Source organism: Phoenix dactylifera, unplaced genomic scaffold, assembly GCF_009389715.1.
Source record: "Phoenix dactylifera cultivar Barhee BC4 unplaced genomic scaffold, palm_55x_up_171113_PBpolish2nd_filt_p 000951F, whole genome shotgun sequence".
In the NCBI taxonomy this organism is placed as follows: Eukaryota; Viridiplantae; Streptophyta; class Magnoliopsida; order Arecales; family Arecaceae; genus Phoenix; species Phoenix dactylifera.
Window position 1 is genome coordinate 60,183 of NW_024068309.1, and position 17,457 is coordinate 77,639.

Consider the following 17,457-nt stretch of genomic DNA (forward strand, 5'->3'; position numbering starts at 1 on the left):
TATCACTTGACCATGTAGTCTGTATTCGTAAAAAATATATTATAAAAATAAGAAAGAAAGAGAATGCCACATGCAAGTTGTTTTTTTATTTTTTTATTTACGATAATGAGGACTTCATTAATAAAGTTTCTAACTTTTTTTTTTTTTTTAAGATGGATGCTAGGATAAACATAGCAAAATAGAAAATCCATATTATATTTTATTCTGTGATGGCCTTCCCATATAATTTTTGTTCATCTCGAAGCCTCTCATCTCATCTAAAGCCTTGCAGAACTCTCATGATGCTGCATGGGCATAATGCAGACAATAGCCACAAGCGTAATGGTAGCCAAAACGGCACGTTGCCTTTAGATTATGATCTTGTCATCTTCTCGCAGGAGTATTCATAGGTGAACTCTAGAAGACCAAGCCCTGCCCTCTTTACTGACGTCACCTACACCGTCATGGCTACGTGTCCGCTCCTCCGTGGATTCCTTGTAGCCCCTGTTGCATGGGTTCCGCCGTCCTCCAAAGGGCACACGGCTCCAGCGATGCCCACGTTTCTCCGTAGCGAAAGTTGGCACACGAGTCGTCCTACGATACCGACATGGCCAGTGAGAGAAAGAGACTGTGAGTGTGTGAGAGTAAGAGATTGAGGCCGAGGGGGGCCGGGGGAGGGAGAGAGGGGAAGGGGGTTGTGCAATGAGAACAGTGAAGGCGTATGAATCCGTCATGTGGCTTGATGGCAGTGGAGAGAGAAGAAAGAGATATTCTGCAATCTCCCCTTCAACTCTATCCCTTCCCCACCCCCCACCGTGCATCATTCCTTGGCGCCCTCTCATTTTTTCTCTTTATCTCCTCCCAGTATCTATCTAATCACTGTAGCAAAAATTTAATCTCCATTTCCTTTGATACTCCGTCCGGAAACGTGTTCTTCTCAACAGCCAGAAACAAGCAATTGGCCAATGCTTGGTCGGCCATCTATATAAATATTCTAGCTCCACGTTGGTTCTTCCCACTCCTGCTCCCACTGTGTGCTCCCTCCTCTCTTCTCCAATTAGTAAGTTCTTCCAATCACTTCATGCTGCCTTTTTGGTTTTAACTTGCGTAAGAGCTCTTATTCTATCTTTAAGTTTAGATAAATAAGGTTCCGTGATATGTTTATTTGCTTGAATATGCATGTGTACATTTTTGCTTGATGCATCAACCATTACATGAGAGCATATACATATATATATATATAGCTAGTCTGTTAGTTTTCAAGTGATTTGGGATTAGCTTGGCCCCACATGCATGATATTATCTTGCTAAAGTCTGATTTTATATAATATAAACTTTGTTTGAAGACTTAGACCACTAGAACCCACTTAGTTGGAATATCAAAGTTGATTGAAGTTATAGTTATGCCAACAGGCTGATTGACACCCTCTCTTGAGGACAGGTCCAGATCGAGCTCAATCTTGGGTGGTGGCATTTTACCATCTTATTTCTGAAAAAAGAAAAAGAAGAAGAATAGGTTTATGAAACTTTCTATAATGATGTTAATTTAATACATACGTAAACATAATCTATGTTACATATGGATATATAATTTTCATCCTGTAACTATAGTTATGCTCGTTTTAGCTAATTGATCTGAAAGGCCATTGTTTTAACATGGTTTTATTCAAGGCTCAGGCCTTAAATGTAGGCCAAAATGTTCTATTCAAGCTTAATAATTTTTAATAACTTTCTCTTGGCCAGCTATGAGAGCGTGCGATCTAGGTTGGCTAAGTCATGACACCCCTAGCTAGGAGTTATAGCTCTTTACCATTATATTCCTATGGCTCGTTGGTTCTTCTCCCTGGACAAGTGATTACGACTCAATAAAATGGACAATTAATACACGGGAAAAATGCAGTAATATCCTTCAACTTCGGACAGAAAACATTTCAATTCTAAGAGTTAAAAAATTTTCAACTAATTTATACCCTTTTTTTTGTATCAATATGGTCCAGCCGCCCATCTCCTATTAAGAAAAGTTATCACGTGATCATCGCATGATAACTTGATAACCCTGCCTGCCTCTCTGCAATGCCCCTGGCTTTCATTTCTGTGCAAAGGAACATATGTAAATCAAGTGATTCTCTTCTCCAATCAACCTTTCGAGCATGCGAAAGAAAGTTTTTTTTTTCTTGACCTTCTTCATCATTGCTATTCCCATTAACGGCATGTAAACCAGCTACTTCACTTTGGCAACCACTGCGATCGCCACCCGGTTCGAGTCCTCGATCTGGCTTTGACCTGATCAAAGCCTGGAAGTCCGACTAGTGTTGTGCCAAGAGGGTGGAGCTTCATTCTCATGTCCTACTTCACCTCGATAGCCACCTGGTTCGAGTCGTCAAACAAACCCTGGAAGTTCTATGATTCCATCCATGCCAGAAGTTGAAGCTTCGGTGCCATATCCCGTTTTGCTTTCATTGCCGCTCGATTTGAGTCCTCTAGTGAGAGGTCGAACATGGCGATGGACATGTTCTCCTGCACCATTGGGTCGATGCTCCCGAGGTGGGGGATTGGAGCCAGGATCGGCCCCAAGGACCCAATCAAAGTTCAGAAGTTTGATAGGTGATACGCCAAGAACCCGAGTCCTAAGACCAATGATCCTCAGTGTCACCACCACCAGCGAGAATCTAGTGGGGTTGTTGGGAGCTGTTGGTATGAGGGAGCCACAGCCATGGTGCTATATAGGTCACTGGAGATGTTGGAGTTGAAGCTGGAGAAGTCGGAGAAGTCGTGAGAGAGCTCTAGAGTCGCTACAATGGAGGAGCCGGGATTGGCAGTGGACGAGCTCCCGGAGTTGGAAGTCGATGATGGGGTCAATTAAGTCATTTGAGACGGCAATTGAATTACCGAGTTTGGTGGAGGGGTTTTTATCAATATCATGACCCCCCATATTTTTTACTATTTCTTTTTTACAAACAGTATTAAGTATTTTTTTATCATTTGATACCCCCAACTGGACCATATTGATATAGAAAACTATTTTTCAGAGGCTAATTAAAAATTTTCAAAATTTTAGAAGCGAAATAAAAAAATTTCTTAATTAATCCAGTAATATTTAAGGACAAGCTGTCTTGCGAGTACACAGCAATCATCCTTTGGCCTTCCTTTGAGTGTTCGTTTAGCCTCGTCGAACCGTGGGAATAGGAAACGGAGGTAACATGCCAATAGAATATTCTGTGCAGGAGATAAGATTCATATAATAATTCCGCCACAACCTAGATTTGATCACGGTTCCGGAACCGCTGGTTTCGGTTCCACAAAAATCTAGAACCTTAATCGGAACCGAAAATAGTCGGTTCGGTTCCGGTTCTAGAACCGCCGGTTCCGGTTTCGGTTCTAGGCGGTTCCGGTTCTAAATGGTTCCGGTTCCGGTTATAAAATTTTGAAAAAAAAATAGATTGTGTAATTAATTTGGAAAAAAATTAAATACAAATAGATTGTGTAATTAATACAAAATGATAATTTGTACCTCATTTTATTATTTACTCATCAATAGAGGGGGGTCGGTAATTTGGATCCCAAGAATTTAGGTTTGGAACATATATTTTCTTGTCTTTATTTGAGCAGGAGGAAGACATTTTTGATAATTGGATTAGAAAAAATGAAAATATGGGAAGGTTATGGAATGTGTAAAGAATTGGAATAGATTGAATAATTGAGAGAGTGAAAAATTGAGAGAGAGAGATTGAAAGATTGAGTGGTGTGGTGAAAAAATTGATTTGGAGAGGTATATCGTATTGGGGATAATTTTCGTTTCCCAAAATGCCCCTCAAACTAGCCATTTTTTAGTTGTTAGAAGGGGTAAAATAGTCATCTCCCAAAATGCCCCTCAAATTAGCCATTTTTTAGTTGTTAGGAGGGATAAAATAGTCGTTTTTTTCGGTTCGAACCAGAACTGAACCGCCGGTTCCAGTTCCGGTTCCGGTTCGGTTTCGGTTCTGGTTCCTGTTCCGGTTCGGTTTCGATTCCGGTTCCATCAAACCTGGAACCTTAACCGAACCATATTCCTCAAGGTTCCGGTTCGATTAAGAATCGTGAGACACGGTTCCGGTTCCGGTTCCGGTCCGGTTCTTTCCGGTTTGGTTTCGATCCGGTTTCTCGGTTAGAACTGAACCGTGGTCAGGTCTACCACAACCTAATCTCAATAGAATCTTTTACATCAATCTTAAGAATATTTTGCATAAAAAATCTGCGAGGATGTTGGCCATGGTATTTTGTAGATAGAATATTAATGAAAAGTGCGGTGCATAAGAGGTTCACACAGAACCTTTCAATGATTTGTATAATTATAATCACACATCAAGATCATAGTTCAAAGATTGATATATGGGATTGAATAAAAATAAAATTTAAAGTAATATACAGCTATGGCTATTATATAGAAATGGAAGAAAGCATAGTTATGGTTCTCATACAAAGATTAGAATATACCAAAATATTTGGAAAAACAAATAAGAACCAGTACGTGGAGATTCCTTTCATGCTGTTCCATACTACAGTAGTTAGGGCTGGAAGTGGGCTCGGGTCGGGCCGCCGCGGGCCGGGCTATGGGCTAGGCCCAATGCATTTCGGGCCAGGCTTGGGCTGAATGATTAAGCCCATTTCTATTTCGGGTCGGGCTCAGGTATTTCATTGGCCCGGCCCGGGCCCGTCCCAGCCCGAATCGCGGTGACCGAGCCCAATGTGTCTGGCTGTCTACTGATTGCCGAATGGCCCGAATCGCGCCTAAACCCAGTTTGCCGAGGGATTTGCAGAGGCGCAGAGGGCCAGAGGTAGAGCGGACGAGCGGTGGAGGCGACGAGGCGTGGAGCTAGGGTTTCGCCGGTCGCCACTCGCCAATCGTCGTCGTCGACCGTGCAAGCTTGGCGAAGTGGTGAAGAGGAGTCCCGACCACCCTATCGTCGGCGAAGCTAGGTTTTGAGGGACGATGACGAATGATCTTCCTTTTGGATTTTGGTTGGGATTTGCAGAGGCGCAGAGTGGATTCCAGAATAATAGGGAAGATCCAATAAACTAATTCTTAAAATTTATATTCAAATGCAAAGTCAAATACCAGTATACCACAGTTCCACAAATTGATGAGCCGTTTGAGAAGTTTGAAGTGCGGAGTAAAGATATCTGTAGGCTGATCTTAATTAGGAACATATTGCACATCAATATCCTTCCAAACTATCTCTCTCAACATGACAATCTATTTCGATGTATTTAGTGTACACATGAAAAATAGAAATGGAGGCAAGAGATATGACACATATTCAGACCAAAAAATAGGAGCTGATGATATAAATATATGCAATTTTTTAAGAAACTGAATAATCCAAAATAATTTAGTAGTACTATGAGCTAGAGTGTGATATTCGCCTTCAATAGAAGAATGGGCTATTGTTGGTTGTCTCTTAGCAGTCTATAAGATAGTAATGGAAATACACTAGCCATAAGCATTGGGTATCCAAGTCACTAGCCCAATCGACATCACAAAAGGTTGAAGATCCAAGGTACGCCAAGAAAAGTTAATGCCATGAATAACAATGCCTTTCAAAAAATGCAAGATTCTCTTTACAACAACAAGATGATCGCATATTGAGGCATGCATGGACTAGCAAACTTAATTTACTTCAATGCACCAATGATACTTCAATATTAAAAGAATCCGATAGTGGATCACCAAACAAAGAGCATAATTTGTGAGAAGCACCATGGTAGAGCTATATGATTTGAAATTATCTATAGTGGCTCAGTGGAGAAGATCCAGAGCTGCATATTTTGTTTGAGATAAAATAGTCCATCAACCATTGGTGTGATTTCAGTCCCCTGAAAATAGTGTAGAGGACCAATATCCTTTATGAAAAATTGAGAGCCAAGTTGACCAATTAGATGGGTGATATAAGACCCATCATCCCCCATGGTCATAATATCATAAAATAGATTAATTAAATAGTGTTGTCTGATCGTGCCACCGAGCAAAAAGAATTGATCAACATGAGTATCAGAGAAACCATGTTCAAGAATAAAATTTGTGAGACAGTCATACCAAGCTTATGGCATGTGCTTGAGATCATAGAGGGCTTTGTGAAGATTGCAGATATAATTAGGATATTGGAGTCAACAAATCCTGGTGGCTGTGAAGAATGACATTAAGAAAAGTATTATTAACATCAACTTGATGAATTGTCTAGCCAAATTGAACAACCAAAGCATGTACCACTCGAATCGTAAAAGGTTTATAGGCTGAAAGTTTCGGAGTAGTCTAACCATATTACTGATTACAGCCTTCACAACAAGTCTAACCTTGTACCATATTAAAGTATCTTTTTTCTCGCCATTTAAGGCGATACACCCATTTACATCCTACTAAGCTCATATCTGGCAAGTAGAAGACAAGTGACTAACTACTATTTCATTGCAAAGCATTGAATTCTTCTATCATAGTAGAGCGCTATTCTGAATTCTTGTTAATTGTAGAGAAGTAGATGGGTTTAACCAAATCTGTAGTGGCTTGTATGGCAGAAGGTAATGGATGTTTTGTGTCAAGAAGACTTTCTTCTTACTAATGCCATACTTAGAGTGAGTGATCATGGGATTTGCATTGGTAGCATGAGAGTGATGCAATTGTGACTTTTGGTCTGCTATTGGGATTATCGTAATCATGGGGAGTGGACTTAGGAACGGGGTTTGCAGCTATTCTGAGGGAATAGGAGGAATGGTACCTTGGCTAGAAATAGAGTGCCTAAGGAGGGCAAGAGATATGGGAGAAGTACATTAACTCGATCTAGCAATCATACTGCGATGACATCAAGTTGGTGATTGAGTTTTCATTGAGAGGTTCAGTAGTAGACTTCTGGAAGGTAAAGAAATACTCATCAAAGATAATGTGACATGAAATATAAATGCAACTAGTGGTGGGATCAAGGAAGCAATAGACTTTATGATTCAAATTGTAACCAATAAAGACACACAGACGACACCGAACTCCAACTTATGATTATTATGTGGCCTTAGCCAAGGAATGTAGGCACAGCCAAAGAAACGAAGGGAGGTGTAGTTTGGAGTGCAATGGAATAGTAATTCCCATGGAGATTTCAATCCAAGGTTACATGAAGTCAAATGATTGATGAGATAAACCACTGAACTAAAGACATTAACGCAATAGAACAAGGGAATACAAGAATGAGATAATAGAGCAGGATCAGTTGCAACATGATGCCTATGTTTACATTTAGCTTGAATGTGAAGACACAATAATTGATGGCTAATACCATGTCAAGAAAGAAATGACCGAAAAGGATTACTGAAAAACTCTTTCCGGCAGTCTAATTGCAAAGTTTTAGTTTTGGTTTAAGTTGATTCTCAACTTTAGCTTTGAGTCTATAAAAATAGAGAAGACATCAGATTTGGCACATAAAGGAAACAACCAAGAATATCCCGACTTATCGGTGAAAAGGATATGATATCTAGAAACATCATCTGATAAAATAGTAGCAGCACTTTGTTTAAATAATCCTTCAATTGAAACAGGTCGATTGCGAGTGAATAGCAGCTTTAAATTGTCACGCCCCCGCCTCCGCGAGGCACGTGAGGCACCTAGTGCCCACGTGGGGGCCACATGAGGGGGAACACGGGGCTCTCCTGCCAGATATTGTTCGGTTCTAGGGCTTCACGCAAGCGTCCTTCACCCCTCCCCGGTTTTGTTTTCCACCCAAAATGCGTCTGCAGGATTTGGAGACACCCGCCTCATATGCCCAGGCTCTGGAACGAGTCTTTCCGATGTGGGACTATTGGGCCTCACACCCTTTCCACCATCGGACAAGAGCCGTCCTCGGCTCTGATACCAAATGTCACGCTCCCGCCTCTGCGAAGCACGTGAGGCACCTAGTGCCCACGTGGGGGCCACATGAGGGGGAACACGGGGCTCCCCTGCCAGATATTGTCCAGTTCTGGGGCTTCACGCAAGCATCCTTCACCCCTCCCCGGTTTTGTTTTCCACCCAAAACGCGTCTGCAGGATTTGGAGACACCCGCCTCATATGCCCAGGCTCTGGAAGAAGTCTTTCCGATGTGGGACTATTGAGCCTCACACCCTTCCCACCATCGGACAAGAGCCGTCCTCGGCTTTGATACCAAATGTCACGCCCCCGCCTCTGCGAGGCACGTGAGGCATCTAGTGCCCACGTGGGGGCCACATGAGGGGGGAACACGGGGCTCCCCTGCCAGATATTGTTCGGTTCTGGGGCTTCACGCAAGCGTCCTTCACCCCTCCCCGGTTTTGTTTTCCACCCAAAACGCGTCTGCGGGATTTGGAGACACCCGCCTCATATGCCCAGGCTCTGGAACGAGTCTTTTCGATGTGGGACTATTGGGCCTCACACCCTTCCCACCATCGGACAAGAGCCGTCCTCGGCTCTGATACCAAATGTCACACCCCCGCCTCTGCGGGGCACGTGAGGCATCTAGTGCCCACGTGGGGGCTACATGAGGGGGGACCGCGGGGCTCCCTTGCCAGATATTGTCCGGTTCCGGGGCTTCACGCAAGCGTCCTTCACCCCTCCCCGATTTTATTTTCCTCCCAAAACACGTCTACAGGATTTGGAGACACCCGCCTCATATACCCAGGCTCTGAAACAAGTCTTTCCGATGTGGGACTATTGGGCCTCACACCCTTCCCACCATCGAACAAGAGCCGTTCTCGGCTCTGATACCAAATGTCACGCCCCCGCCTCTGTGAGGGACGTGAGGCACCTAGTGCCCACGGTGTGAGGCCCAATAGTCCCACATCGGAAAGACTCGTTCCAGAGTTTGGGCATATGAGGCGGGTGTCTCCAAATCCTGCAGACGCGTTTTGGGTGGAAAATAAAACCGGGGAGGGATGAAGGATGCTTACGTGAAGCCCCAGAACCGGACAATATCTGGCAGGGGAGCCCCGTGTTCCCCCCTCATGTGGCCCCCACGTGGGCACTAGGTGCCTCACGTGCCTCATAGAGGCGGGGGCGTGACATTTGGTATCAGAGCCGAGGACGACTCTTGTCCGATGGTGGGAAGGGTGTGAGGCCCAATAGTCCCACATTGGAAAGACTCGTTCCAGAGCCTGGGCATATGAGGCGGGTGTCTCTAAATCCTGCAGATGCATTTTGGATGGAAAATAAAACCGAAAAGAGGTGAAGGACGCTTGCGTGAAGCCCCAGAACCGGACAATATCTGGTAGGGGAGCCCTGTGTTCCCCCCTCATGTGGCCCCCACGTGGGCACTAGGTGCCTCACGTGCCTCGCAGAGGCGGGGGCGTGACATTTGGTATCAGAGCCGAGGATGGCTCTTGTCCGATGGTGGGAAGGGTGTGAGGCCCAATAGTCCCACATCGGAAAGACTCGTTCCAGAGCCTGGGCATATGAGGCGGGTGTCTCCAAATCCTGTAGACGCGTTTTGGGTGGAAAACAAAACCGAGGAGAAGTGAAAGACGCTTGCGTGAAGCTCCAGAATCGGACAATATCTGGCAGGGGAGCTCCGTGTTCCCCCCTCATGTGCCCCCACGTGGGCACTAGGTGCCTCACGTGCCTCGCAGAGGCGGAGGCATGACATTTGGTATCAGAGCCGAGGACGGCTCTTGTCCGATGGTGGGAAGGGTGTGAGGCCCAATAGTCCCACATCGGAAAGACTTGTTCCAGAGCCTGGGCATATGAGGCGGGTGTCTCCAAATCCTGCAGACGCATTTTGGGTGGAAAACAAAATCGGAGAGGAATGAAGGACGCTTGCATGAAGCCCCAGAACCGGACAATATCTGGCAGGGGAGCCTCGTGTTCCCCCCTCATGTGGCCCCCACGTGGGCACTAGGTGCCTCACGTACCTCGCAGAGGCGGGGGCGTGACATAAATGACCTTGTTTACACTATAGATCATACAATAAACAATACCATTTGGCACATCAAGAGGCATTGATGAGTAATATTAGTAAAATTGGCTGATAGGTAATGTTAATAAAGGTAGGGCGATGGATTCTGGCTATAAAAGGTTAAGGTATAAATAATCCAAAAGAAAGTGTTGTACCATTAGGATAAAGAAGGATGAATAGTTGTATCACCAAAATCCAATCTTATACAAATTGATGAAGTTACAAAGGGCTGAAATTGGTTTATGTGTCATCATGCTGCAAGTGAACATAGGCAGTTAATGAAGAGTCAAAGAGAGATTTCGAATTTGAAATTAAAGCTCATAACTGACAAGAGAAATAAAATAGTAATGTAACCAACCATGACACATGGCGAAGATGGGAATTCAGATGCCTCCTAGCAGTTAATGGTAGAATGTGGAGAGGAGAGTATAAAGATCATAAATTGTAAAGAACAAAGGCTTCTTTTCGAATATCATTATGAATGAATCTTTATTTCTGATATTCAATATTTTTATTTCCTCTTTGTTATCTTTTAATTTTCAGTAGTATAGGTAACATTCTACTAATCAAAATCCTTCGAGCTCAAGGCATTCATCCTCCTCTTCCATCTGCTTTTGATAAAAAGAGTGAAACAAACTCGCACTCACCATGTAAGCTATTCAAATTGTGGAAAATTAAGTTGATGTTATCAATTGGTTTGCCTATGGCGGCAAGACAATCAGCAAGGTGCTTGATACGCTGGAGATAGGCAGTCAGAGAGTATATCTTCTTCTCTGTTCCTTGTAGATCATATTTTAGTTGGATAACGTGAGAGGCTGAGAGGGATAAGCATTGTTGCTCAAATGCAAGCCAAACTACGTGACCAGTGTTGCATTAAACCAAGAGGAGTTAATCTTGCTTTCCACTCTTTATACTTCAGATTTTCATCAAGTTTTCCATTGGAGCTTTTAACATATTCCTCCGGACATAGGAATGTGCAATCAATGAATCCCAAAGACTTGTGGGATCAGAGGACTGGAAGAAACAGAACTGCCGAAAAAGATAGCTGTGGTTATCCAATTTAATGGAAACAAAATGAGAGATATTAGAGACGGTGAGCAGGGACAAGGTGGAAATATGGAGGACTATTGGCAGGCGTCAGTTGATGTCTGCTCTGATACATATTTCTAGTCGTATAACATGATCATATTCCCAAGATTGATGAGATCGAATAAAAGCATAATGGAAAGTAATGGAAAAAAGCACAACTATGGTTATTATACGAGGATGGAAAGGCATCAAGATATTTGGAAGAAAAGATAAAGTTGGTAATCTATAATAGTAAGAAAGATCCAATGAACTAATTTTTAAAACTAAATCCGAATTCAAGGCTTACGTACCCTTAACAGGGACTTTGATAATCCACTCTCCTTGAGATGAAGTAGAAGTGGTAGAGAAGCTGCCATGGTCAATTTGTCGAACAGTCAAATGAAGTGATGCGTTTGCCCACCTTTGCTTCAGAAATTTGGAAAAGAAAATGTTGGACTGTCACTGTTAGTGGTTCCATCACCTCTATTTTGTCCAGATAAAAAGAGTAGCTTTTGACTAGTTCTTGGGTTGTCTGGCATCTGGCCACAAAATTTTATCTAAGGGTACAGCATTTATGGATTTGCAAGTCACTGCAAGCATACCCATCATCTACTTTAGGAAGTCGTAAGCACCAAATTGGCCACAAGTTAATGGCTTTTATTGTTTCACTAATTCTCCTAGGCTCCATCTGCCCATTGGCGCCACTATAAAACCAGCAGTGCTCCTTTGGACGCAGCGGCGAAGCCGTGGTCTAAGCGTGTGGAAATTAAGTCTCAGGCGACGTGACCTCGGCGCCTCGCTCATGAGTGAGGGGGTGACAGAGGAGAGACAGCTCTCAGGGGTTTTGCCACACATATTACGCGTGGAGGATTAATTCTATCACTGCCATAAATCTATAAATTGTTAAGCTCTTTGATACTACCACTGCAAGGGGTGAAGAACATGTCAAGGGAGGAATTGATGGAGGAGTTGGGAAAGACTACAGAAGCATTGCCGTCTCAGGTACCGAAAACTCTGTTTTTGTTTCCTTTATCTTAATTTAAAACTGTGAAATAGTTACATGTCTGCTACGTGATATGGTGCAAGGCAAATACTGTTGTTATCATACAGGAGAATGTGTACATATGATGGGAAAAGATCTTTGATACATTTTTAAGCGTATTTTATTTGTGAGTTTGTCTTTATCCTTTTTTTTTTTCTTTCCTTTAAATAAAATTTGGCCTTTTATCGGACATGCTAACTTTTTGCTCTTGAACATTTTTAACTGGATAAATATTAAAATATATTTTAAAAGCATAAATCAATAACATGAACCAAGGATTTCGGGGAGTCGGGAAATCAAGATTAATCGAAATGTTAGTTATATAACTTTAAAACTATGCCAAAAATATTCATATTATCGAATATCATGCTTTCTCTCAATTGTTTGCTAGTGTTTTTCAAATAGTTTTTTTGCCGTCATCTCAGCTAAGGTTTTCATCAAAAAAAAAAAAGAAGAAGACTTACATCATAGAAATAGAGAAAGCTATCCCCATAATTACTCTTTTCGCCTTCGATCATTTTCTAAAATATATAAAGAGTAGGAGAGCAATTTCATCGCTGTGATAAAATTTAAATCATTGTGAAACGCAATGTAGATTAGATGCGTGCACTTATTCCTTTCACCTATCTCTCCAATCAAATATCTGAAAAAACCCTGACCCATGGAATGGGTCCTATCCCTCTAATAATATCTGCATAAGTTCTATTCATCCTTTCAAGTTTTATTCTGCAACCAAATGTACCCTAAATTCCAAAATCATTCGATGTAGGAGTTTCTTAATTTAGCCATTATTACTAAATTTGTGATGAGGATACATCAATTTGCAATATATGTAAAATGAAGACTTCTTGGCTGTGTAAAATGAATAAAAAGCGGCAATATAGGGGACTCCAAAGAGTAATTACGCACATAAAAGTTATTCACCAGGGTTGTATATTTGCGGTTTCCTGTTAGACACCAGCTATATCTAAATTTTGTTATGTTTTATTTGCTCATTGTTTGATGCCAAATTACCGGTCAACAATTATTGAAATCAATCATAAAAGCATAATACTTTCCGTCAATAATAACTCAATATAAAGTAACCATCAATGAACCTCAATTTCCTCATTTTGCCAGGCTTGAAAAGCTCCATTGGTAAAAAATCTAAATAGGGAGCGCACCAATATTTAAATTGCATGCCATGGGGCCGATTTTGATGCAACGATTGGAGCCCATGGCATCACTCACCCCCAAAATATAAATAGTGTTCATCTCGAGGACTTAACAGTAGTGGCTGTCATTAGATAATCGCTATGGTCACCATGTTCTTTTCCGTCAGGTCTAGCCAGCCGTATTTAAAAATTACCATCACCATTCCACCACCCGAGGAAGATGGCAAAAACCTGAGTAGAAAATACTCCGCCGGGACGGCGCGTTCGCCCAAGACACGCCCGGCCCGCCCCCTAAATCCGGAGACGTTCATGCGGCTCTGCTCCTATCGAAAATGACACAGGAAAAGCCTCTTGTATTCGCCTCAAAATCCAAATGTCCTCGCTTATTCCCTCCTGTTCCATCTTTTGTCTCCAAATTCAGATCTAATCACCGCGTGTGAGGAGGTGACTTGCTCCAAGATTCTTATCCTAAATTAGAGCATCAGTCCTTTAGGGTGCTGTGTTTGGTAGCCATCCATCTCCTGATGGCAGTTATTCAGTGTTGCATAGCACTCTGCAGTGCAAATCATACACCATAGAGATTTTTGAGTTCCTAAATTAATACGCATCCGAATATTTTCCATGTTTCTATCAAATTCTATTTGCCTTGATTCAGTGGAATTTACGTTGCAAAATTTGTTGTCGAAGACCTTTTATTTTTTTCTCTTAAATTGATTATTAAAAATTTTGAAAGCTAGACTTGGATGTAGCTCATCAAATACTAGGATTAGATGATGTTGGATTGCGTTTGCTCTGCCAGCAAGCACTTGGTAAGTTTAGAAAGAACATCCTTCTAAAAATAGATATTAACAAAATAATTATACATCAATCCTAAATTTGTAATTATTATTGTTTATAAAAAATCCATCCCATTTGTTTTTTATATGGTATCTTGCTTTACAAAAACGACAAAGGTACAAGGATTATGCAATAATAGAAGCAGATTTAGTGCACATGCAAAATTGTTATACTACTCCATTCATAGTTCTTACTTGATTGTTGGCAACATAGCAATGAAATAGTGATTGCTTGTGACATTGTCTTAACATTCATATACAAGAGTTCATGTTAACCTCGCAACCCATAAAGGTCCTAGATCCTAAATTTCGATTAGTAATTAGCGATACGTTGGAACTAATTTGGATCAGGTTTTAATTGGATCCAGATAAAGAGATCTGGTTGTATCCTTCGCACAAAAAAAAAATTCATCTTTTTTTGGCACGAAACTACGGTTGGATCATCCATTGCGCAGATCTTAAAAATCTCTAAACCATTTTATTTATTTGATAGCATAAATTTTAAAATAAGCAGCTCATGGTCGGTTCGTGCCAAGTAATGTCTAGTTGAAAAGGGCGGATCTAGCCGCGCGTACCATCCAGCCCACTTGTAAGTTAATTATGCCCCCATGAGGTAAGCCTACCCAGTCACCTCTGCGGGTGACAGGATCCCAAATCCTTAGGGCTCGTTTGGTTCGCGGGAAGTATTTTCCCTCCTAGGAATAAGATTCCTGGGAATCAGATTCCTAGGAAGAGGATACCTAGGAAAGTACTTTTGGCATGTTTGGTTAACCATGGGAAAGTGACAAATTTCCAAAGTGCTTATGTTTGGTTAACCATCCATTTTCCTAGGAAAGTTGTGTATAATTCCTATTATGCCCTTAATAAAAATTAGGTCTTTAATGCCTCTTTAATGCTTCTTTAATGCTGAAGGGTCTTTTTGGGAAAAAATAAAAAAGAAGTGATTCCCACCTCATGGGAAAGTAACTTTCCCATGTTTCTCATGGGAAAGACTTTCCCATGAAATGTGGGAATCATATTCCCATGGGAATACAACTTTCCATCTCTCTCCTTTGAAAACTCCAACCAAACAAGAGGCATTTCATTACTTTCCCGTTGACCACACTTTCCCCCCTCCTTTTCCTGCGAACCAAACGAGCCCTTAGTGTACAACCCGACACCTAGGCACCTAGCTAGTATTGGTGACGTCTACTAAGAAGTAACCTCGTCTCATTCTCATTGTCTTCCAGAGTGTCGAAGACCAGGGTACTGTGCTAATGGACCCCGATCCACCATTCCTCAAAACATACAAAGCGCTCTTCGACAGCCAACCAGAGTCGTCCGATACTGATCAAGCGGCGGAAGCCGAGGAGTGTGAGCTCCCCCTTATCGATCTCAGCCGTCTAAATGGCGAGTCCGAGGCGGAGCAGTGCAAGAGAGACATCATGGCTGCTGCTTCCGAGTGGGGCTTCTTTCAGCTGGGGAACCATGGCGTCTCCAGTAGTCTCCTGGACAGGATACGCGAGCTGCAGGCTAACGTGTTCCGGCTCCCGTTCGAGAAGAAGGCCAGCGAGAAGGTAATGGACTTGTCGCCCGAGAATTACCGCTGGGGGACGCCGAGGCCTATCTCCCTCAGGCAATTATCATGGTCCGAGGCGTATCATATCCCTCTCACGCCGGCCACCTCTGTCACCAAAACCAGCACCAGGTACTTATTTTTATTTTTACTTTTTTTTCCTAGGCTGAGGTATTTTGGCTGAACAAATAGGGCTTTTTTTTAAAAATGCACTTTTAGTGTACATCGAAAAATTATTTTGATTTATAATTTTTTTTCCAAAATATTCATGATAAAATATTATAATTACAGAAAATATTCAAAAAAATAAAAAAAAATCAAAAATTAATTTCTAAAAATATTATATTAATAAAATATTAATATATAATAATAATAATAATAATTTATATCTATAATATTGTATTATGCTATAAATATTACATTACTCTAGCTGAAACCAGCACCAGGTACTTATTCTTTTTTTCTAACCGAAGGTGCTTAGTCTATTCTTGAGCGCGTCTTAAAATCATATATGGATTGATACAAGAGCAGGATAAGAACATACTACCTCCGACATTGAGGCAATGTTAACCTGCAGTCTGGCACCTCTATCCTCGGTGCCATGAAAGAGTCCATGCTTCATTCTCCTACTGGAGTCATATTTTTATCTCTAAAATCTCTTACGCTTCTAATTCTGATCTCTTCCCTGCTTCTTTAATCCTAGATCTCTTGTACTTTGTTTTGTTCAGATCTTTTTCTGTCTGCAATTGCTTCCCTGCTTCCTTTGTTCGGATCTTTTTCGTTTGATACAGGCACATAATGGAGGAGTTCTCAACGGCAATGTCGTGGTTGGCACATCTACTAGCGGGGATTTTAGCTGAAGGAATGGGCCATGATGGCACGTATATAACGGAGAATTGCACGTGCGATTCTAGTTATTTACGGCTGAATCGCTATCCTCCCTGCCCAGTAAAAGATCGAGTCTTTGGTTTGGTCCCTCACACTGATACTAGTTTCCTGACCATAGTACGCCAAGATCAAGTAGGTGGGCTGCAATTGATGAAGGATGGGAGATGGATCACTGTTAAACCCAATGCTGATGCATTAATTGTCAACATTGGTGACCTGTTCCAGGTATATAAACCTTCAAATGCCATAGCTTTCTACTATGGTGATCTCCTAAGAGAACTGTGGAGATTCTGCTTTAAAAATAAGAGTTACTGAGGACAATTATATTGGTAAAACATAAGGTGGCATGACTCAAGGAGTAAAATTTAGAGGAGGAACCATGCTTTAACACGATCTTGTTTAAGTACGGCATCTTGTAGGATTTTTGCAGTACCGACATAGCTTGTTTTAAACGATTAGATTCCCACTGAAGAAATGGTTAAAGTTGATTTTAATCACTATGGTTTGTCGTTCATTTTGATTTTTGAACACATGCAGGCATGGAGTAATGGAGTGTACAAGAGTGTGGAACATAGAGTTATGTCCAACCCCCAACAGGAGAGGTTCTCAGTGGCATACTTCCTCTGCCCCTCCTATGACACTGTGATACGGAGCCTTGCAGAGCCTGCGATCTATAGAAAGTTTAGCTTTGGGGAGTACAGACAGCAAGTCCAAGAGGATGTTAGAGGGACAGGTCACAAGGTTGGGCTTGCAAGGTTCCTTGCTCAAAACACATGACCATAGAAGGGCCGGTACTCATAAGAAGATAAAATGGCAAGAGCTTTTTTCTTTCTTTCAGACCCCCTCACTTCTTGCGGGTTCTCCTATTTCCCGTTTTTAGGCCAAAAGGCTAGATTTTAATATTTCATACAGAAAAAGAAGCAGCAAATATTGTAATCAAAACAGGTTTACAGCATTTGAGATGGCATCTTAAAAATTACAGAAAGGAAATAAAAGTTATGTAAGTGGTTGTTAA

The 17,457-nt window shown here is 41.9% G+C and overlaps 1 protein-coding gene across 1 annotated transcript; it reads left to right on the forward strand.

The window, feature by feature from the left end:
• The first annotated feature begins 610 nt into the window (after positions 1-610).
• LOC120107666 (gibberellin 2-beta-dioxygenase 8-like) lies at positions 611-17,457 on the forward strand. Its single transcript, XM_039121036.1, has 5 exons — positions 611-1,039; positions 11,649-11,969; positions 15,229-15,686; positions 16,346-16,667; positions 16,980-17,457. The coding sequence occupies exons 2-5, from the start codon at positions 11,910-11,912 to the stop codon at positions 17,217-17,219; spliced, it is 1,080 nt and encodes a 359-aa protein (XP_038976964.1). The 5' UTR covers positions 611-1,039; positions 11,649-11,909; the 3' UTR covers positions 17,220-17,457.

Coding starts and splice junctions, on each gene's coding strand:
- LOC120107666 (XM_039121036.1), top strand. CDS start 11,910: ATGTCAAGGGAGGAATTGATGGAGGAGTTGGGAAAGACTACAGAAGCA. Junction 11,970..15,228: donor CAGAAGCATTGCCGTCTCAG/GTACCGAAAACT, acceptor ATTGTCTTCCAG/AGTGTCGAAGACCAGGGTAC. Junction 16,668..16,979: donor ACATTGGTGACCTGTTCCAG/GTATATAAACCT, acceptor GAACACATGCAG/GCATGGAGTAATGGAGTGTA.